This window comes from Salminus brasiliensis, chromosome 14, assembly GCF_030463535.1.
Source record: "Salminus brasiliensis chromosome 14, fSalBra1.hap2, whole genome shotgun sequence".
In the NCBI taxonomy this organism is placed as follows: Eukaryota; Metazoa; Chordata; class Actinopteri; order Characiformes; family Bryconidae; genus Salminus; species Salminus brasiliensis.
In genome coordinates, this window is record NC_132891.1 from 11,145,332 (window position 1) to 11,169,780 (window position 24,449).

General features: G+C 42.0%; 2 protein-coding genes across 3 annotated transcripts in view; both read right to left on the bottom strand.

The window, feature by feature from the left end:
* Positions 1 to 8,950, bottom strand: part of samd11 (sterile alpha motif domain containing 11) — an 82,913-nt gene extending 73,963 nt beyond the window's left edge. For both annotated transcript variants that reach the window (XM_072656381.1, XM_072656380.1), the window contains exons 1-2: positions 7,628 to 8,950; positions 5,826 to 5,917 (exon numbers count right to left, since the gene is read on the bottom strand). In XM_072656381.1, coding sequence (XP_072512482.1) covers positions 5,826 to 5,917; positions 7,628 to 8,423 — 888 coding nt within the window. In that variant the 5' untranslated portion in view covers positions 8,424 to 8,950. The remainder of the gene's footprint in view (positions 1 to 5,825; positions 5,918 to 7,627) is intronic.
* Positions 1 to 24,449, bottom strand: part of eno1a (enolase 1a, (alpha)) — a 331,916-nt gene that overhangs the window by 39,719 nt on the left and 267,748 nt on the right. The gene's annotated exons all lie outside the window — the stretch shown is intronic.

A 24,449-nucleotide genomic window follows, 5' to 3' on the forward strand; every position in this document is an offset into this window, starting at 1 on the left:
GCTCCACTCTGTACTAGCAATCTCCATATTGGAAGATGAATGCAACTTCCTTATAAATGCACTTACACATAATCTTAATTAAACAAATGCAGAGTGGGCCTTCAAGGTCTCATGAGAAATCTAGAAAAGCAAATGTTGGGGTATGGTGTATTAAGATTTTTTCAACAAACAAGTATCAGTACTGGTCACTTCCCAGTCCATAAATAAATGCTAAGTTGCTAATCTTGCTCACCAAAACCAACACCTTTACATACATCAACCTACTTGGCCTACAGCAAGATCAGGGCTCACAGTGGTCCAGTGGCCCTGATCACTGGTACAAATCAGCCATCAGTAGCTGGAGTCAGAGAGAGCACAATCTCAGGTCTGGGTTTATGACACTTCTTCCCTGCATCACTCCTGCTGGTCAGCACAGGCGTCTATTGGCCTTGTATCGTAGCTAGCTTTCCTCAGAGTGCGCTGGCTACCTAGCGGCAGTTCGCCTCCCAGACTGGATGGAAAATGTCTTAAAGGTACAGTAACACAAATAAATAGACAATACACATGCATTAGGACAGTTTATGGTACATATTACCACAAATATGTACCACAACGTCGAAAGTCATCATGAAGAACATCAAACACCATTTCCTCATAGGAAAATTAAAAATTTGGTCACTTGGTCACAATTTAAGTGGCAGGAATCATTCATTCCTTGACACCCTCTAATAGATGGGTTTCAGAGCTACAGTGAGGTAAATTTGGATATTTTAACAGATATGCTGCTTATGTGCAGCACTGAAATAACACTTCAGCTCAAAATAAAGAACTTAAGCATGAGTGATACAGTTGTTTGATAGGTTTACTGAGATGTTGTGCAAAAGAACGATTGAAGGTGTGAGTGTGTGAAGCCTGTGACTGAAGTGAGGGGGATTTCATGCATGTATGAATGTATCTATCTGACACGTGTCTGTGTTTATGAGAGAATGAGATAGAGAAAGAGAGAGAGAGAGAGAGAGAGAGAGACATAGAGGGAGCATTAAAGAGGGAAAGACTCAGTATATGGGAAGCTGTCTTGTTATCTCACAGAACGGGCCTGTATGTGTGTGTGGTGTGTGTGTGCCTTGCCCTTAAGGGGGCAGAAGGGTGTGTAGTTGTGTGAGTGTGTGTAGGTGTATGTGTGTGTGTGTGCGTGTGGAGTGAGGCGAGGCGAGCTCGGCAGCCTGCCCTCAGCATCCACACCTCTCCCTCTCTCAACCTGGCGTCACGCTTACAGGAAAAAGGAGGGGTGAGGGGAGGACAAACGCTCCGAGGGGCCTTCCACAGCTCCACAGCAAACACCACTGCCAGCAAAGCAGGTTATCACATAACCTACACACTGTGTTCATCAAAGACACTCCGAAAAATAAAGATGCCAAAAAGGATTCACAAGAGTCACATCATAAAAGAATCACTTTTGCTCACCTAAAGAGCCTTTTAATAGATGGTTCTTTAAAGGGTTTTCCTATAATCATGTCAAACACAACAGGGGTTCTTCAAGAATTCCTTAGTTAAAGCATTGGATCTATAAGAACCATGAAAACTCAAAGAACTGTTTGCATACTATGACCAGAGGATCGCTGGTTTGAATCCAGGATCATGCTGCTTGCCATCAGCAGCCAGAATCTGAGAGAGCACAATTGACCTTGCTCTCTCAGGAGTGGGCTGATGGTAATTCCTCTCTACATCACTTCTAGTATGATGTTGATCAGCACAGGCTGTTAGCTGTTCGAATCCGATGCTTTCCTTTGAGTGAGCTGGCTGCCTAGCGATGTATTGATAGAGACACTTGCTAGTCTTGCAACTACTAGCGTTGGGGGTACTGCTAGTGATAGATGGACACAAGCTGTAATTGGACTGGGTAACTGACCATGGGTAGAAAATTGGGTCAAATAAGCAAAAAAATAATACATGAACAAACATATATATATATATATATATATATATATATATATATATATATATATATATATATATATATATATATACATACTTAACTATATATATCGTTGCTTTTGGAACAGAGTCTTATACTTTCAAAAAACATGCCTAACATTCAGTGTAAGCTAATGTAACAGGTTTTATATAAGGTCCTTTTGGACTGTTTGTGGTGGTCCAGTCATAACGAAATTGCATGTTAAAATGTCATAAATGACAAAATGACACAGCAGTAATTTCTCTAAATATAGACTAGGCTTACTATAGCAAATCTCTTACCATACTGGTGATACTGTAATATGGTGATGTGGGCAGAATATACTGATATATCCTTTAAACTTATACTGATATAAACCATAAACTTGCAAATCAAGCCAAATCACACATTCTGAGTCAAATAACATACACTGCACATACAAACATGGGTAAGAGTCACCCTGTTTTTAGCATAAAACTATGAGTCATTCTTAGTTGTGCACTTTGCATGCCATATGACTCAGCAGGTGTGATTCAGTGTGCTTTCCGCGTTTATCGTTCAATGTTGGGTCTCCTCTGGCCATACCACCAGATAAGTGTCAACCATGGGGTTAGATTTCAGGCCAAAACGGCACTAAGCCTAGGCTAAAGCTCAATTAGGCCACTTATAAAAGATGAATGTCACAGAAAACCAAACTTTTAGTTTTTAATCCACCCGTTCATAGCTCCCTCTAGCACCAGCAATGCTCCCAAGACTAGGAGGACGTCTCTTCTGATACATGCAAAGCCAGCCACTGCCTCTTTTCAAAACGTCCGCCTATTCCCATAAATAAGCAGCTGCTATACTTAGAGGAAAGCGCCAGGTTCCCAGTTCTGCCACACCAGCTAACAGACGCCTGTGCTGGCTTAGAGTGACATCGCTTAGAGTGATGAGAGGAGAGAACGTCATCTAGCATGGCCAGTTGTCCTCTCTCAGACTCTGACCGCTGGTGGCAAAGTAGCATGGCTTGAGATTCGAACGGGATGGGCCATAGTGGCAGGTCATTTGCCTGCTGAGCCACTCAGGACTTTTCAGAGTTTTGAGATAAAAAAGTTGAATACTTTGGTGAAATAATCGTTTACCAAAGAAAGTAGTATGAATGTTTTAATTTTAAACTATGCCAATGTAAAGAGATTTAGGAGCATTACTATTGGCCAACTACGCATGAAGTGTTGACACAACATTGAAATGTATATATATATATATATATATATATATATATATATAAATGTATGTATATATATATATATATATATATATATATATATATATATATATATATATATATAATGTGTGTGTATATATATTTTATATATAGATAGGACGCTGAGCTATGGTGTACTACGCTGTATGTATTCAGTGTATGGAGTGTTTGGCTCTTGCTTTTAAACAAGGCACAACACATGGCAGCCAATCAGAGCAGAGGTCATTTACAAAAAAGTATCAGTCTTAAAGGCACAGTAAGAACAGTAAAAACAGCCTGTTTAGTTCTATGAGCTAGAAAAACTGTCATTTTGGTACACTCACATCAGTCACCCCAGGGGAAAAATTTAAATACAAATAAGTATAAAATATAACCCAACAAAGCATCCAGGCACACAGTGCTACTTATTCCTACAGTAGGCCTCAACTATATCTCGTCCAGTAAGTTCTTCAAAGGCTTGCAATTTGCATGATTTTGCATGATTTGCAAGTATGTAGACTCATCAATATGAGCATTATTTATATAAGAATGAACCAGTGCTGAACCAATGCTGAACCAATGTTTCTGTCTGAGAAGGACAGACTGATCAGACAGTGATCAGACAAAAACAATTATCAGACTGCTTCTTCAGCGCCCCTTCCAAAACCACTATCTATGAGCCAGCGATGCCTTTAGATAATATCCAGGCTCCACACAACTAAGCCATAGGTGTTTATCTCCAGTTCTGGCTGTAGCGCTCATCACAAGTTTACCTGTATCACTCAAACACCTCCAGCTTATCTAAACCGCCTTTGCCTTGCGTGCCGCACACCCAGTAATCACCAGTAGCCACGCTCAGTAGCTCAGTAAGCCTCTTACACCCTTCCCTCCAGATTAACCGTTAGAGGCGACGACAGATGCGCTCACTTCAGATAAAAACACAGCACCTGTGCGTACAGATTCAGCCGCCTTAGAACCAGGCAGTCGCCTACGCGCCCACACCCACACGTCCAGGCACACCCACTCTTACACACACACACTAACATGGAAAATGCTGGCACCCACTCACATAGGGCCAAAGGGGCAGGCTGGCTTTTAAAGAAGGAAGGCATTATTAGCAGATGACAACAAAGAGATATGAAAGTGGCCTCAAAGCCAATAAGTTAGCCATTCATATTACTGATTAACTCCAGGATATGATCTGTGATTGGTGCGTCTGTGTTATAGAAACTAAACAAAAAACAACAAAAAAAGAAGTTTTGAGTCAGGATGATTCCTCCAAGCTGCTGCCTCCAGTTTCCATGCGCCCCTAGATGACTCCATTTTCAGTCTGAAAACCTGATCCCCATCCCTCTTGTAAGTTTCATCTCTTAACTGTGCAGTTTTAAAGAAGGTTAAATCATACACTACACGGACAAAAGTTTCTGACAAAATCAAGGTTATTTTTGCTTTTGTTGGAATAGCTATCTGCAAGATTCTGGAGCACTGATGAGAGGATCTGATTGCATTCAGTAAGTGAGGTCAGAATGTTGGATGATCACCACCCCACCTCATCCCCAACTCATCCCAAAAGTATTGGCTGGAGCATCAACCATCTTTCCAGAGAACACAGTTCCACTGCTCCACAGCTCAATCCTGGGGGGCTTTATACCCCTCTAGCCCACCCCTGGCATTAGGCATTGTGCAAATAGGTTCACATGTTTATTTGCTCCAGGGTGTCTTATTCTATTGGCAGTACTTCTCTAAAGGGACTAGATGAGCGGTGTGTGTGTAGATTTGCATCTCTGTGTAGGCAATTGGTGCATCTTGGAACAAGGAGTTAAACACATTTATTAGAATGGGGGTCCACAAACATTTGGACATATAGTTTATCTAGAACATCTCTCAGACGACTGAGTTTGGAATGACTGAGAATTTGAATAGATTCCCCAATGCGTTCAACCACAAATAAGCACTGATCTGGTTAGCCAGTTAGGAAGTTTTGCAAGCTTTGTTTTTACTACTAAGCTGTAGCCCTGCTTTAGCCTAGCTTCCTGACTTACAGTCTCCTTTGGGCAACCATTCGAGGACAAAAAGGACCAAAAAAGTGTTAAGCTGAAGTTCAATCGAGGCACAAACTGTCCTTTGGCTGCTAGTGGCCTGCTAGCAACACATTTCTGAAACCTAGTCTCACTTCACAATTCACTGACATCGTGCCACCATTGTGTGATACAGAGCTCATGCAGAAACCGTGGAATGTGCCTAGATTTACTGCTGTTTCACAGTTTTCCACTGCTCAAATCCACACCTCCGGCAGCAACCCTGAGCTTACCGACCTCAACCCCACCATTGCAGACGCTTCACCCTTCTCTGCACCCAGTTCTAATTCTACTTTTCAGGACATAACCTTGACAGGGCTGATGACAGGTCTTCGCCCTACAGGCCGGCCTATGGTAAACACGTGCCAAACCATAGATCTGCATGTGGTTCATGAGTTTTGAGAGTATTTCTCTGTTTTTGTGGAACATATTTATACTTTTAATTCATCAAACTGATCCAGGTGAAGTGCCGACTATTCAGAGACCACTTATATTACAACTGTTCAGTACAAAAACTATTTATTAAAAAAGCACAACAACACGATGAGGACTGGGTCATAAAACACATCAGAGATAATTAGAAGAGCCTTACCACAGGAGATGAAATTCGACACCCAGGGCAGTCGCAGATTGGAGGATGCACCTGTAAGATTCCTTTAGACATAAGCGTCTTCAGACTTTTCCCTGCGACACAAAACAGAGCATTTCTGAACTTCTGAGAGTACAGAGCCAGGCACACTCAAGGGTACATTGACCTTTAGTGAAAGGAACAGTATCGCCCTGGTCCTATTTAAAAAGTGAAGTTGTGAAAAATTATAAGCACCTATAAGCACCTTTCCCCTGGCAAAGTGAATGTGGGACACCACTGAAATTCATTAGGGTACACAGCTGGACCTTATGGATCATGTTGTACCACCTCTATTTTTAAGTATATATATATATATATATATATATATATATATATATATATATATATATATATATATATAATTTTTTTATTTGTATTTTTTTACATAATTTAAATCTGGAAGTTTACATTGTGTCAAAATATCATAAAGAATGGACCAATACAAAAACTCCTAAATGACTTCCATTAAAAGTTATGAAGGTTTTTGTGTGACAGCTATTATACACACACACACACACGCACACACACACACAAAAGCTGTCCATAAGAGGGGGGGTACATTTTAACTCCTTCCACAGATTTATAGAAAGTTGCTTTAATATCCAAATGTACCAAATGTAGTCTTTACCACTACAGTTTACATTCTGTAGCCTATTTAAGTGTGAGTTATTAAAAACTTATTATAAACTAATTAAAATATAAACAAAAAAGTATTCAAAAATCTATTAACATGAATAAACAGTGCTAGATGCCCTTTGATAAGACAGAAAGCTCATTTCTAGTCAGCTACACTGGCTCATTCATCACTCTCCCAGTGCACCCAGTGCAAACACAACCCCAGCAGATTCCCATTTCCATAAAAAGCTTTGGTGGTCTTTTCTAGCATAATGTAAAGTAGCTAGCTGTCCTTTAACACCAAGATAGCAACACCAGGTCCAATACCAATACCAAACACATTTAGGACAGAAAAAAAAACATAAAAAAAATTAACACTTAATATTCAAACTAAAACCAGCTTAAAGACCAGATCCACTAACACGCAAACTAACCTGGCCATTACTGAGGTGGTCAACACTTACAGATCGCATGAACTCAGTCCTACCTGCTGCTTGCTTAGCTGTGCAAAGCTGTGCTTTAAGACCCTGCTCACACCCACTATCCCTCCATTTCGCTTAACACCAACTTTTTAAGCCTCTATGATTCGGTTTCCACGCGCGCCTCCATATAAGCACCAACCAGTCTCACCAAACGCAGCGTGCTTCTCGTGCCCACTCCGTTTCTCCAAATTACGCACCCGGGTTCGGCTTTCCTCCACAACCAACACACACAGTGCTCACTCAACCTCTGCGCTCCAGAGGGTGAACAGGGCAGAATGTGCTGTTCTCTTTTACGCAGCTTTCAGCTAAAAAAACACCCTCCCCAGTGCAGCTGCGGCGATGGCCAGTAACCCTTTTATGGCCAAATAACGCGCGCTCCAGCTCGCCTTAAGAGAGATCGATGCTCCTTTCCAGAGTTTCCAGTGTTTCCAGTACAGTGTGCATCGCATGACATATAAAAGACCCCCTCAGCGCCGCGCGTCAAGGTCTACAGCCATCAGCACAGCACGTTAATGCCCAAACTCAACCCGAAACAGTGTGGAAAGCGATGTGAAGTGCACCTACGAAGCAAACTATCCCGCATTTACACAGAAAGTTCACTCCACGCGCCCAAACTATCCCAAATTACGCGCGTTGACTTCGTGGTTAGACCTTTTCTGTGCTCCTCACCTTTGTGCCTGATGCTCCTCTTCCAGTCCTTGGCGGTCTCCCTGCCGCTGACGAACTGGAACTCGTTGGGGGTGAGCCACTCGCCCCTGTACTTGATGGAGGGTCCCTTGCTGCCCTGGCACAGTTTGCTGATGTAGAGCAGCGCCTTGTTCTCGCCGCACTCCACCTCGATGCACGGCTCGCCGCTGTCAAAGAAGGGCTGAAAGTCTGGCACCGACGAGAACCTCTCGAGCATGAGGTCGTCGGCGTGCGGCGGTCGGTGCAGCGAGGCGGCGGCGGCGGCCGCTGCGACGTGAGCGGCGGCCACGGCGTGAGCGGCGGCGGCGTCGTGCAGCCCCAGGTAGGCGCGAGGCGCCAGTACGCGCTCGTAGGGCGGCGGGTGCGGGGTGACCACCGGCAGCGCGGCGGCGTTGAGGGGCGCCGCGTAGCTGGACTGCCGGTGAAAGGCGGCCAGAGCCATGTCGTCGCCGTCCGCGCGCTCCCTCTTCACGGCGGGCATGCTGTCCTCGTGTCCCTCGTTGTTGCTGTCGGTGTCGTCGTCGTCGTCGTCAGTGGCGGCGGTTGCGGCGGTGGTTGCGGCGCTCGGGCTCAGAGGTGTAGGCGCACTCTCGCGCGCGCGCCACCACGCAGCGGCAGCAACAGCAGCAGCGCCCTCCGAGCTGGGGCTCGTGCTCAGACTCGAGCTCGTGCTAGAGCTGGAGCTGGCGCTGGAGCTCGCGCGGGCGACGTCCGCTCTCACTGCGCCGCTCGCGCGCTCCTCCTGGCCCGTCGGACTCGCGCGGCTAGTACCGGCCATCTCGTCGAGGGCGGCGCGGACATTGCTGGAGGCTCATTGAATCCAAGCGAAGGCTCGTGCTCCTTGCTCGTACTCCCGCTGCCCCCCTCACTCAGCCGGCTTGTGCTCCGAGCGCGCGCTGGCAACTTTCATTCACAGCTGCTTCACTTCACTTACTCCTCCTCATCAACAACAACACAGCAGCTCGCGGCTAACTTTACACTGCTTGTTGTGCGTGCGCTAAAGCGGCGGTGCTCTAGCCCGTGTTAGCGTAGCCCCCCACGCTGTCACAGTGGTTGGAAAACACACATGCTGACAGATCAAAAAAAAGTTCTTATTTTTGACAATTAAGGCTGAAGAACAACAACTGTCCCTCTTCAGACTCTTATTGGAACTCTGATAGTGCAGCAGAGCGTCTGGAGCTAACGGGACGTTCGCTCGCTACGGTTTCCCCCTCTCTTTTAACCCTGTGTACACCGTTAAAGTCACGCTTTAGTTAGACCCAGACCAAACAAGATTTGCACTCTCCGCCGCCGCTTCTCTAACTTGGCCCATTTAAACAGCGGAGGCAGCGCGAACGCGGAAAGGCGAGGGGGGCTCGCGACGGACGGAGTTGCGTAACAATTTCCAGCCGCTGCCGAGCAGAGCTGAGGAGCTGCCCACCCTCCCTACAGCTCTACAGCGCACCTCCCATTCACTCTAGAGAGAAACGCTTTATTCAAGCTATTCTGAAGATATATTGAACTTCTAGCAGGCAAACAGCAGAGCAGGAAGGCACTGTAGACACGTCAGTTCAGATAAATAATAACAAATTTATTTTCATTTAATATTGCTATTGCGTTTTAAATTCTTATTTATATTGTGTATATAGTGTAAATTATTTATCTACATTTTTTGTAACTGAGTGTCTTGCTATCCCTTTCTGCTGTGACACTGAGAATTTCCCCACTGTGGGACTAATAAAGGATTATCTTATCTTATCTTATCTTCATTTATGTGTTTATTTGGGAGAGCGTCCCTTATGTATGTAGGAGCGTCCCTTACAGGTAATAATACTGAAAATACTTCATTTACATATTGTTTATTTACTTATTTATTTTTCCTTTTTTTACTTATTTTTAAATTTTATTTTACTTGCCTAATTTGAGTATGTAGGTGTCAGTTACAAGCAAATAATAACATAAATACTTAATTTATATATTGTTTATTTCTTAGTTTGTTTGTTTGAGAAAGTATGCAGGTGCGCTGTTAAAAAAATACTTAATTTCCATATTGTTTCATTATTTATTTATTTGTTTGTTTGTTTGTTTAAGAGTATGTATGAGCATACCTTACAGATAAATAATAATAATAATGAAAATACTTAATTTCCATATTGTTTTATTATTTATTTATTTGTTTGTTTGTTTAAGAGTATGTATGAGCATGCGTTACAGATAAATAATAATAATAATGAAAATACTTACTTTCCATATTGTTTCATTATTTATTTATTTGTTTGTTTGTTTGAGAGAGTACATATGAGTGTCTGTTCCATGTAAATAATAATAGTTTTTTTTACTTATTTATGTATTTATTTAGTTTGTTTATATAAGAGTATGTAGGTGTGTCTGTAACAAGCAAATCATAACACAATACATTTTACATTTTACAATTTACATATTATTCATTTATAAAATATATTTATTTACATTCTAAAAACACCAGCATGATTTACACCTTATTTACATGCCTTTTGTTTGCTTCATTAAAGGTGTGTAGGTATGTCAGTTATACACCATATATCCAAATACTGGGAATAGGTTGGGGAGCTGATTTTGGAAGAAACAATGAATGGGCTGGTGTCCAAATACTTCCTGTCCTGATCAGGTATAGTCTACAACTTATATTTATTGTCCAAACAAAAGCAGACACCACTTCTAATTAGTGAATTCGGTTACTTTAAGGAGCACTGATTTCAGACACCAGTTTAATCTTTATAGAAAAGCACTGCCAGTAGAACAGGACACCCAGAAACAGCCAAATACAAGCCCAAGGTCATCGTGTCCAATGCCAAGCACAGGCTAAAGGAGCATGCCCTCTAGCACTTGGCTGTGGAGCAGTGGAGCAGCATCTGAGCTCTGTCCAGTACCACCTTTGGGATGAGTTGGAGTGGCATTTGTGATCCAGAACTAATCATCCAGTATCAGGACCACGTATGTCACGATAGCAGAGATTTGGTAGTCGGTACCAATACCTCTGTAAGTCTACATTTCTCTATACCAGTTTTGATACCACAATAAAAAACGAACCAACTCAATAAATGCATTTCAACACCGGGCTGTGGGTTTAAAACCCAGGCTTGGCAAAGCTGCCACTGCTGGGCCCTTGAGGAAGGCCCTTAACCCTCTCTGCTCTCTGGGTGCTGCAGCAATGGCTGCCCACAGCTCTGTGCATGTGTGTCTGCTCATTGTCATTGTGTGTTTTATCACTAGTGTGTATGTGTGTTTTCACATGGGTTAAAGGCAGAGGCCTTTTCATCTGTATCCGACATAAATGGTGACTATGCTTGACTTGTCCAATGAACACTTTATTTCCCAGCAGCAAGAGTGGGATTGAGCCTTTTCAAATCATAAAAAATACAGAATTGTTATATGAAATAAATAAATCTATATCTTTTATTGTCGATAAGCACAAGAAGAGCGCTGACTGGGTTCCTAGTATCAAGCCCAGCACTAGCACATAATCATGAAGTGTGATCTAATGATCATTATATGTCAGTAACAGCTTCCCTGTATAAAGTGTTTTGACTGCCCCACCAAACCATGTAAGTAAAACAGAGCAGTCAGATGACCAGAGCTCGACACTTCTAGTGTTCAGAAAACCACAGAGGTTCCTGCACACTCACATGCATGCTAATATCACTGAGCCATCGCAGCAATACCCTAAACAATTGTTCCTGAATGTCTTGTGACACTGTTTGCATCAACTCCCAACATCGCTCCACGTCTTGTTCTTATGGTTCCCTTCCATCTTCTTCTTCTCCCTACACATATAGGCTTGTTATGCTGCCCCCTTCAGTTCTGGAGAAATCGCAATCATTCATTTCAGTACTAAAGAAAACTAGTACTGTAACTGTATTTTATACGTTTGGTATTGTCTGTGTGATCTTGATGTTGATTCTCATGACATCCCTAATCAGGACATGACCTCACTAATGCTATGGTGGCTGAATGAGGTCATAACCACAAAGCAATGGTGCAATATCTGGTATAAAGCCTTCCCAGAATACTAGAAGCTGTGTTACTGCAGTAAAGGGGATCAAACGTCCCAATGATGCTTCTGATTTGAGAAAAAATACAGGATAAGCAGATTCACTCAATTAACCTCAGCAGCAAACATCTGTGCTCAGGACGAATAATATTAATGAAGTAATAAATGTTAATGATCAAAGCTCTCTTTGGGGGCCACAGTTGCAGATTTGGGGAAATGTAATAGAACAATTATTAAATTACTCTGTCTCTATAACTGTGAATACATGGAAAATAACAGCAGACCATATCAACGTAGTGTCAAATGTAAAGAAGTGGGTAGCACCCTTTCCATCCATTTGCGAGCCTAGAGTTCAATTCCCCTGCTAGGCAAACCACTTGCTTAATATTGCGTAGGCCCTTATGCTGCCAAAACAGCTCTCTCAACCATCAACGCATGGACTACACATGACCCTGAAAGTGCCCTGTGGTTGGTGTGGCACAACGACTAACACCACTACCTGCCTGTGAGCTACCACGGCATGTAGGAGACTGGAGTTTGATTACTGGTCTGGGTGACTATGCTGCACTACACCAGTAATAAGAGTACATTACATTGGGCCACCTCTGGAAAATGAGTAACCTTGTAAGTCACTCTGGATAACAGCGTCAGCTACGTTCCATAAATGTTTGTAGCTGACGCTGTTATCCAGAGTGATAGAGTTCCATAGATGCTGGCCTCAAGATGTCAGCAGCAGATCCTTGTAGAAGTCCTGTATGTTGCGAGATGGGGCCTCCATGTATCCCATCAATGAGCCTTAGGTGCCCAGTGGTTCTGTGGTTGCCCTTTCTTGGACCACTTTTGGTAGTTACTGACCACTGCATACCAGGAGTACTGCATCAAATCTGCCTTCAAGAACTGACTGTTCACTTGCTGCCTAATACACATACCCCACTTCTTGACAGATGCCCCTATAACCAGATAATTAGTGTTTTTAATGTTATGGCTGCTCGCTGTATACCATAAAATGTTTATTCCTGAATGTGCCACAGTGTCTGTCTGTGAAGATGACACCGACTGCCACCAAACCCGAAGACAAGCTCTCCCACACTCTATTCTGAATTCTAAATTCAGCTTTCAGAACACAAACACCCTGCAGTCTGGGGCATCCTTGCAGAAACACCTGACGGTATGACTAAAATCTGTAGGCCATTTGCATATGCAGTGTTTCGGTACAAAAGGTCAGAGTTACTCAGGCATTGTTTCTCATACTGAGCTCAAGGCCCACAATGTACAGTAAACGCACAGTATTGGCTACTGTTACTGCTACTTTAGGGCAAGTTGGAGGGGACCTGGGGTCTTGTTCCAGCTTCAACTGCTGCGTCTTCTGTTCCACCAACGCTTTACATGAATCAGGCTTAATTAAAGAATGAATCTCATCTCAGAGATCCTAATCTAAACTAAACTCAGCGAAATTCAGGAAGTCAACATTGCCTCCACAAACACACATCAATCAGAATACTGGAACAAATGTAAAGGTCAGGAGGTTCTGAGAGATTATTGTGTATCTGTAGGAGATCCCTGAAACCCCAAGTGTGAGGATCCCCCTATGGGGGTTACCCATCACCCACTCACACCCACGGTTCTTCATCAGAATCATGAGGGAGTGTGAGTCACAGTTTCCTCTGTACACACTCAAAAGAGCAACATTTACGAAAGAGGGGTTCCCCAGAACTTACAGATGATAGCAGTGCACATCCCACGGACTGGGTTCAGGAAAGGGTTCCCCTGAACTTTTCAGTCCTCACCTCAAAAACAGCACACTTCTGCGCATTCATCCTTCATCGCTCTTGCATTTCGTAACGAGAGTGCCAGCCACCCACTCGGCATAAGCAACACATTCGCTTTTCATTTCACTGCTGGTTTTTGCAGGAAATCTAAACTGCTGTCACAGTCTAGTCTTTATCTCAGTCTCTAATCTCTGTGATATAGTTTTTGTAAACTAATCGCTTTACGGCAAATACACGTTGGTAGAAACGGGGAACCCTTTAGGGCCCTGTAGGCCTTCAGAGAAGACCTGAGGATTTCTGGGAATTAGAAAATCCATATCTTCAATTTGTCATTCATCTTAATATAGAACAATGCTTGGACAATGCTCAGACAATTAGTTGAAAAACCTTGTCTCATTAACTTTAGTTGAAAACAAAAGGGTGGTCATTTTGAAATGCCAAAGGGAATATGGTCCAATCAGGACTTTGTTCCTGTGGTATCTGACTGTAGGTATATACAGTCAAGCAAGCTCTCCCATTGCTTGGGAACTGAACACCTTAAACACCAACATAATTAGGAACTAACAGTGGAAGCCATCATACACTACATGGGCAAAAGTATTGGGACACCTGCTCATTCATTGCTTCTTCCGAAATCAAGGCATTGTTTTACTGGGTGCACACACAACCAGGGGGCAAAAGTGCTTTGGAAACATAGCTGGTCAGTAGGTTGTAACATTATTTAACTGCTGTAATCAGTAGTTTTGCCCTGTTAATGGATCTGTTTGTGTGTTTTTTTATTCTTTTCTGTTTGTTCCTGTACAATTTTTGGCAGAGGGATGTGATCCCCTTGAATATTAATATTTAATATTTATGTGATGCACAGAAACCCATTTATAATTTCAGCTACTATAGAGTAAATAATGTACGGCATGCTGTCACACGTAGAAATGCCAATTCTGTGGTTTCATGCTCTCTAAATCTGGTTTGTATCATGGAAGCTTGACCCTTGAAGCAATAGAAAAGTGATGCCCCATGTAATTGTTGACCTCACTCCTGATAAAATGCAGTATAGGCCCTCAGCTTAACAGTAAGAACCTAAATAATAAGAAGGTGGTCAAACTCAAAGCTAGACACGCAAGTTACTAACAAACCATGGGAAGCATTGGGCTGAGTGATGGGGGAGTTAGGGGGAAGAGGGAGGGCCTAGGCCTCCTTGTGTAAAAGTAAGCCTACCTGTGCCCTCTGAGACTCCCAGGCACTTTCAACTCCCAGTTTTAGTGTCATCACATGGACAGCTGCACCTCTGGGGAGTTCATGACTTTCCAAATTTTAATAAAAGAAAAACTGATTGATTTAACGAATTCAATGAAAAACATGTGACCAATGTGACCAAGTGAGCTAAAGCTAGCACTAAAGATTCAGTGCAAAAGCCCATGAAGTCTTCCAGCTGTTGTCCTTCACACTGTTACATTAACAACTGTACTAAAAATCAGTTCACCATAACTAAGCAAAACTACTGCCCATAGCAAAGCAAAGCAACCAGCTGCAGACCACTGTAATCTGTTTATGTTTAGCAGTGCAGTTACATTATGCTTCTAAGTGATTACTTAGGCTGTTGTAACTTCATGTGTAAGTCTCAATGTGTGTAGGTGTGTGTTTGTGTATGTGTATGTGTGCATATTAGAAAGCCATTACTCAGTAGTGTCTATTAAGCATTAGTTCCCCTTCACATGTCTTAGTCAGATCAGTCTGTGACGGGGTGGTTCAGTTAATAACAGCGTGAAAATGAAAATAAGTTTCAAGATTTGATGATATGAGTATGATACAATGTATCAAGCTGGAAAACCACAACCATCTCTGTTTAAGCTCACCAGGCCTACTAGGTTGAGTGGGTGTGATTACAACTGATTCCCAGAACAAACCGTTTAAGTGTCGCCTGGACCTTGAAAATGTTTTGTTTTTCCCCAGGAAATACAGACTTCATCCTTTAATCCTGCATCCCTTGCATTATAAAGTCTAAAGCTCACTGAACAAATGGCCACGATTCGCTGATGGTTCGATTTTTTGCTGTGTTTTGAATGTGAAGACCACCGACCTGCAGCTAATTTTAGGTCAGCTCAACTGCTTTTCTGTGTTGGTAACAGAACTGGAATCAGAAGGGTCCCAGAACAAAGTATTTACACTGAGAAAAAGGGTTTGATTGACACATGTCAATCACGCTCTGCATCTAAACATGAATACATAGCGCTGTTTTGTCCTAAATAAACCAGCTGGTTTATTTGCTGGACGATGCTTCATTAATCCCTGTAGAGACACAGTGTAATTCGCTTGCGTTCAAACTTCTGCACACATAGTACTTTCTGGCATGGGCACGCCCATAACTCATTTCATTGGCCACTGATAGTTTGGGGTTTGAAAGTTGATTCCCGGGCTTGGTCATGAATTCCTGTGCCTTATGCTTGGGCAGTGCAACCTTGAGTGATATAACTTACACCTTTCCCATTGTCTCCTGGCACTATCTATTTGCATACTGGGCGTGTCTGTCCTGCCCTCATTCATCGTCACGGTGTAGTCGTTTACCCCAGGCTACCTTCTCTTGGGTATGCAGCCGAGTTTTATGAGGTGACTGGTTCCTTGGCTTCAGTATTAAGTTTGTAAGAGCAGGGTAGCAATTTATTTTTGCAATTGAGTGAGATTTTTGTTGGCACTAGAGTTAAGTGAGATGAAAGCAGTTGGTCTTTCTCAAGAGGCCTAACAGCATTTATATAAGCTGAATTTTGAGCTTTTTTTATTGCACAGTCTATAAGAAACAAGACTATCAACAAATCAGGGCCACTGCAGAGCAAAAGGAGGCAGACCTAAGAGTGAATGTTCAATAATGTTCAAAATGTATGTATTTTAACAAATCTGCACTTCTCAATAAAACAATTAAGATGACTTAAATTTTACAAAGATTAGGGATCACTTAAACTGATTAAGAGAAACCCTTTGTGCAAGATCAGCTTTTAGGTGGAGTTTGAGTCATATTGACTGAGTGAACTGAGCTGTTTCAATGAAATATGGTTGTGACCTTAATGAGTAAAACACATACATTTCCCATTGGCTTCTGGCACCATTGATTTGCATACTGGGCGTGTCCTTCTCCTCTCACTCACCATGGTTGTGCAGTTGCCTATGTGCTCCCTTATAATCTGTAGTGTGTGTTGCATGCCTACTATCTTTGCTAAAGGCTGAGAGTGCAAGTAACTAATTTCACTGCTGCTGAGTGTGACTTTGCATAGGTTGAATGCAGTGAGCTGCAGTGTCTATTAGCAGATATTAATGCTGTCAATGTTTGTGAAGATAGCAATGGTTAAAATGCAATGAGTTATTAAACTGAGTTTAAAGTCCAGACTTGAAGATCACTGGTAAATTTAAAGTAATCAGTTCTCTCAAACCATTAGAGTTCACTTAACGTCTCAGGTTTTACAGTGTGAAGAAACTGTTATTAATTAAAGGAATAAATACATTTAGGCTGGTGCTCACACACATGAATAAATAAAAGAATACAGGATAGATTCAGGTCAAATCCATCAGCGGTTGGTGTAGCGTAGTGGGTAACAACATTGCTCTCCCCCCCAGACTGTGGCAGACTGTGTCAATACCCGGCTGGACAAGCACACCACACTACACCAATAAGAGCCCATAGGCCTTACGCTATATTCACCTACCTGTAGCATGATTTAACATAAGTTGTTCTGGATAAGAGCAGCAGCCCAAATGCCATTTTAAAAAATCAGCACAACTGAATGTTTTTTTTATTTATTAAAAAAAAAAATGTAACGCCACAAAACCCTAGTATGACACAAACACAGCTACATTTGGCCAATCCAACTCAAAGTAGTAATGTTCACCTAAATCAGTTAATCAGTCAATATAATGAGCCCCCACATGACCTAGAGCACCATGCACAGAGGTACCCTGAAAAATGAAGGTCTGAAATTCTTTGTATTTTTTGTGAAAACAGGCCTTTACTCATGTGAATGAATTGTTTTGGTGATTGGCATGGTTTTACCAGTCTTAGCTTCACAAAAGCAGTGAAATGTCTGAATAAAATTGTATATAAATGGTGAGAGGCAGAAGAGTTTGTGAGTGTCAACTGGTCAATTTCACACAAAACATAGACAGACACACGAATCCACCAGATAGACAGCTAAAGAAGCAGAGACAAGTATGTCAACCCGTCTTCACAACCTTGGAACTCCGGATATGAGTCACATACGATCTGGCAATGAAATGAAACGGAAAGAACTCAGACTACGGAAACGTTTGAACACTATTTCTGTGCTGTGTTATTGCAAAACATAGACATTTTTCCAGTTAATAACTATAATATTACCAACTTAATAATTGTAGCATTTAACTAACATAAAGACAAATTCACACTTACAACCTTACACACTGAGGCCACACAGCCAAACATCACTCAAAATACAACTGCATAAGAGAAGGCAGCCTAGGGGGACTGACTACATGCCCAGTGTGCTACCAGAAGCCAATAGGAAAGGTGTGTGTTTGACTAATCAAGGTTGCCCTGCCCAAACATAAGACAAGTAAATTCATCTACAATCTCAAGCCCCAGGCCATCAGCAGCCATTGAAATTAGTTGTAGGCGTGGCAATGCCAGAATCTACCTACCTAACTATATTGTGTATACATCGTACTCCATACTCCTAGTACTGCTACACACACTACACTGACAATTGCTGTAATTTTCACCATTTTGAAAACTTTTAGTTTTTTTTTGTTGTCAGTTCCACATGTTTAAGTTCTAGATTTTTGTTCTAATATTTAATTATTTGACTCAGTGCTAATAAGAGTCCTCTTTGCTTTGGTTTCCTCTCAGCCAGCAATGAGATCAAAGTGTTAAAACAGTTAATTTCCCAGAGTTAATTTAACACCTAACATAGTGTTAGGAGTCTTGCCCAGGGACTCCTATTGGTGTAGCGCAGCATAGTCACCCAGACCGGGAATCGAACCCTGGTCTCCCATATGGTGTTGTTGTAACGCAATGGTAGGTGGTGGTGTTATCTGTTGCGCCACACCAACCAGCATAGTCACCCAGACCGGGAATCGAACCCTATTTCTTGCGCCACACCAACCACATATGTTGTGTAGCCCTGGAGGGGTGTGCTTAAGAGGTCTGCAGAAGCAAAGGACTCTGGGAGGTAGGATCTACCCACTGTAAATCCTGTTAGGCTAGTTATGGTATCATGGTGTAAGCTGCTGTAGCGAGTGCTATGTGGGTTTTATATCTGAAGGTGCCACTGTGGACAGAGTTTACACACATCTTTTCCCACAATCACCATTTAGAAGATATGTGGTGTGAGTTATCAACTCAGGCTATGTCGGAACCAGAAGCCATCAGTTCTTGATTTCCACTGTGCTTTCTGTAAAGTTAGAGAAATGCAGTAGAAGAAAGGTAAACTGCAGTGACTCTGCATTTATAAAACAGTATTTTAGAACAGTAGGATACACTTATTTTAATCCTGTAAAATATGGCAAATACAGTGATTTTTCATGTGCAGTATTGTACCATAAATATGTTTTTAAATATTGTATTTTAATATATTTTACTGAAACTGTAAGAAGCTGCAAATAAGAACACAGCATAGCCACTTTCAAGTAATAGTAAACAAATGGAACCTCTGCTGCCAGTATTTTATCATAATTTTACTGGAGTTTTTTTTTTACAGTGTAACAATAATAATAATAATAATAATAATAATAATAGTGGTAAAGTAGTATTAGTAGAAAAACTTTTTTTACAAAACAAAAATTTACATACCACCAATTTAACTTATGCACCAACATTAATATAGTATTATTAATAATATAATACTATTATTTTTGTACTAGTATTGTGGACTTTTGAACAAGGCCTCTGACCAGGGACAGGTGTCAACAGAGCCCTTTTGTAGTAACTGGTCAGATATCTTTGGCACAGGTTCAGACACACAGGAATCCCACACCTCCCATTCATCAGTTTGATTTGGAGACATTTCCAAAACGCAGAACTGAACTGAGTCTGTGGGTGTGATGTAAGGTATAGCCTCATAGAAACATAAAAACATAAACATCAAAAATGACATTGATTTTTGAATCTTTAAAACGCTGTAAACCACCTAATAAACCTAGAGAAAAGGCCTGTGTCCAGAACAACACAGTGCTACTCCTGTTTACAGGGCTGGTATTCACTGGAAGCTGAGCAGATGAAATTTCTCCGGCCGCGTCGATGCTCGAGTTCCCCCTTAGAGTGAGCCCCCGCCCCTCTGAGCCGTTGTTGGCAGCGGCCCCGCAGCCGCAGCGCTGCCGCCGGGGGAGAGAGGTAATAAATAACCCGGGGAGAGAGGAGCGGAGACCGCCGGGCGGTGCACAGTCTGACCTGACAAATACTCGCTGGAAAACCATCAGAGAGCGAGAGCCCACCCCTAGCGCTTGGAGCCAGCCTTTCAGACATGAGCAGCAAAATAGATGGAAGTACCCGTGCTGGGAAAAGCGGCGTCTTTCCCTCCGTCCCGTCCTCCCCCCACAACACACTCACACACACACACACACACACACACACCCCAGAGTCACAGCAGGAGCCATTAAGGCCATTGTGAAATGCTGTAATTTCACAATGAAAAAATGATGCTAAAAAAGCAACCACTTAAAATGTAAACACGACTAAATCAGATTGTCCCCCAGTTTTTAAAGGAGTAGTTTGGCCAAAAATCATATTAACATGATTTATCACAGACCTCAGATGCAATCAATCAGCCAAGACATGTTTAATATCTGAAGTTTGCTTCTTTAGTTTACAATGTGAGAAGCTAGGCTAGCACTGCTAACAAGCATAGCATTTAGACTGTCACCAATCTCATCTCTGCCCATATCTTAAAGTACTCGCTTCAAACATCTTTCAAAAACTATGTAAACAGCTTATTTTCTAAACATAAAATGTAGTAAAACATCATGGATAGACCTTATTTAAACATTTTAGCCACACTGTGAGGACAAAAGTATTGGGACATTGCGTATTCACTGTTTCTTACGAAATGTATCCAGCTTTTGTTAGAGCAACTGTCTCTACTGTCCTGGTAAGGCTTTCTACTACAGCACTGAAGCAATCTGTGAGGATTTGATTGCATTCAGTGATGGGAGCTGGATGATCACCACCCAAGCTCATCCCCAAATCCCCAGCTCGTCCCAAAAGTATTGGTTGGAGCACCATCCATCATTCCAGAGAACACAGCTCCACTGCTCCATAGCTCAATGCTGGGGGGCTTTATACCCCTCTAGACCACACTTGGCATTAGTCATGGTGCCAATAGGTGTTTATCTGTTATGTTTATCTGCTCCTATTCTATTGGCAATATGTTTCTTCAGGGACTAGACAAGCTGTGTGTGTGTATGTGTGTGTGTGTGTGTGTGTGTGTGTGTGTGTGCATTGGCATATTTTTATCAGCAATTGGTGCAACTTAAACTAGCTGGATGAATTCATTAGAAGGGGTGTCCACAAACATTTGGACATATGATGTATAACTGGAACTAAATTCTGATCTACACAATGTCCCGTTCTGTAGTACTACTCCACTTTCAAACTGGTTGGTGATGTGCGGTGTGATACCTACTGTGCTGAGGTCAAACAGGTTCCGGTTACTTAAAACTGCCTCCTCCATTCAGCTCTGCAGGGAAGTTTATTTTAGTTCCTATAGACTAAAGAAAGTCCTACCGTGTTCTGAACCACATTGATTTTGTCTGCACCAAATAAATGAAGACGTGTATGCGGTCTGAGAAGGCTGAGGAGTTTTTAGACAGTGTATTTATAGAGATGAGATGGTGACAGTCCAAGCCCAGTGTTTGTTAACGACATTAGCCTAGCATCCCCTGTCGAAATCCAACATGCTTTTGCTTATCGACTGAATCTGGACTAAGTAATAAGTCAAGTTCATTTGTTTTTTTGACGAACAGTTCCTTTGTGTGTAATTAATGTGCATATTTCTAGCTCTGATCTCCAAAAATTGCATGCAAACACATAGACAGACACTAGGCCCACGCTAAGCTAGGGATAAAGTGAGAGTCAAAGTCAGACCCTCAATCCACGCCTGTGGCCCAACAAATAATATATTCCTCATGTTCTGGAACATCCGTTCGGCGGTTAATGTGTTTGTAAGATCCTGGCCTGCTTATAAATGGACTTTATCGGGATCAGTTTTTGCTCAGGCCCTCAGAGTTGGCGCTGTTGTCTCTGCTGTGTAAGTTAAAACCAGCAGCTCCTCGGGGGGTGGGGAGGTGGTTTGTGCTGTCGGGCCGGCGCCCTCCGCCTCGCCCAGGAGATCTAGGGGTCAGGCGGCTGTCTGTGATCCCGAACGACGGCTCTTCCACGTGGGATTTATTTCCTCTGCAGGACGGGCGGCCAGCCGGCCCAGGAGGATCCTGAGTTTAGGCCAGCAGCGTCTGGAGCTGTCAGCGCTGGCTGAAACGATCGAAGACCGGACACCTGACCCCTCTCTGTCCTCCCCAAACACTTTTTTTCCTCTTCCAGCACAGACACACACACACACACAGGCACACACACATACAGACTCACACACTATTGTTGATAAATAGGCTAGTTTAACCCGTCAGAATGACTTATTTAAGGACCATGGGATTAAAACCTTGTATCTCCAAATTAAACTACAGGGGGAGCAAAAAACCTTCAGTGTAAAAATATTTAATTCCATGTTATTTTGGAGGTTTTCAATTGGTCCACTCATTATGACATTTTGACACAATATAAGGAACTGACAGATCCAAAAGCTGCAAAAATTGAGATACAAGGTTTGTGCGTGAGAGTGCCATTAAATTACAGTAACCTATTTTACCTTAACATACACTTTAAGTCCAGTATTCTGAAGGAACCATAAGGTCCCATTTAAAGATTTTCATCTCCAATGATGTTTGTTGTCTATACAGTCTAAAGAACCAGGCTAACCGAATTAAAGGGCCTGTATGCTACATTTTTCTTAAATTCTGCTTTTGCCCTCAGGCCCACTCATGGTATTTATGTACTAAAATGTACGTTTATATGCTAATCTCTCAATAAAATTCCTTAAAATGAATCAGACTGCTTTTGCTACTGTGCCTTTAATACTGCTATATGTAAATGGCCACTGTTTTAATTGGCTGTTCTGTATTGTGTCTTATTTAAAAAGCAGGCCAGACTAAAACACCCCTTATAACTTCAATGTGGATAAGCATGGAGTGAATCTGCTGGTTGCTGAATAGAAGGATATGGTGGGGTCCAATAGTCTGAGACTGCTAGTGAAAAGGCTTGTATCTTAAGTATACAGTTTTGTTAAGCTAAATCAGAGACCAAAAATCAGAGGCCAGTGAATACACTTGTAAAATCCATACAGCTCTAGTGCACACATCTAATACTCAGAAATTCTGAAAGTAATGGTAAAAATGTCAAATATTCCAAATTCCACTTGGATTGTTTGGCTGGTTTGATTGGTTTGTAGTAAAAATAAAATGAAATCAAATGAAATCCGGTGACAGTAGCTACATAATCTATATAATCCGCTAAACAATTTGAGTGGAATTAGTAATATTAGAAATTGTAACATTTCTTAGTATTTGATGTTTGCACTCGAGCTGTATGGACCCCATAAGGCCTCACAAGGATTGGATTCACCTGAAGGCTGATTTATGCTTTTGCTTAGAGTCAACGCAGAGTCTACAGCCTAGCCTGTGCAAGTGACCTACACTGTTGTAAACATTTACACTTGTGCGTAGATGCGTCTGCGCCGCTCTGCAGCCAAAACACTAGTCTGGCGAGGGGGAGTTCTTAATGCCGCTTTGTTGACCCTCTTGGCGTATTTAAAACCACAGTGACTGAAACTGAGCGAATTATGTTGGAGTTGGAGCAAAAAAGCTGTTGTTTACATTTACTAAAATTTCTGCAACGAAGGAGAGTATGGTCACTGAACCGAGGCAGAAGGAGGGTGAATTTTCTGTGCTTGTCCGGCCACTGAAAGACACGGTTGAGGAAACGCAGGTAGATTTGATGATTTGATACGTGTGCGTACCCACAATCTGGGATCCATGCTCGTCCAGCTGAATTTAAAAGTGGCGACAAAGACGGAAATACGATGCTACCAAGCAAACCAATGGCTAGGCTACAGTGAAGCATAAATTGGCCTTGAAAGTCACCTGGAAAGGGTCAATGTTACAAATATTGAATATTTACTTATAATAATTTTGAACAAAATATTTATATACTTTTACTTTTTAAATAAGGCTTACTAAACAAATCCCAGAATTGAAGTGTAGTGTCAGACTTTTCGTCTCCACTGTATACATATGTAAATGTGTTGGGTTTTGTGAAATCACAAATACAAAGCATTTAAAATGAGCTGCAGCTTAATTTAAAAATATTTACCTCATGAACTGAGAGAGTAAAAACTAACAGAATACAAAAATTAATTAATAAAAGATATTGAGTGACTTGTGGATTTTCCTGGAATGGGTCTTTTAACCTAACCTAAACAATAACTCTATGTGGTAACAAGCAATTAAACTAGGTTTATTCAACTCAAATAAACACTCACAGTGTAGATGTTCAACACTTGCAGCTTTTAATATCCGGCCCTGGTCTTCCAAGGACTTCACAGTTATTGCACACTTATACATTTCATCAGGCCGATACTGATGAAACCATATGGTATTCAGTGTTTGGGTTAGTGTCCAGAAAGGCCCATGGGTAGTAGGCAACAGGTGGTCAACGTAGGGCAGATCTTTATTTATCGAGGAGTTTTTTAACCCTGAGGAATTCCGAACAAAAAAAAAAACGGGAGGTGAAGAATGTTCTTCTGTGGCATCTGCGACTGCTGCTGGATAAAAACAATGTCGTCTCCCAGCCACCATTAGGGGAAGAAACACAACGACCAGAGCATTTTATACCCCTATCTGACAAGCAGCAGTACAGATATTTTGTTGTACATCCCAGTAAGTCAACTCCTCTACATCTCAGTGT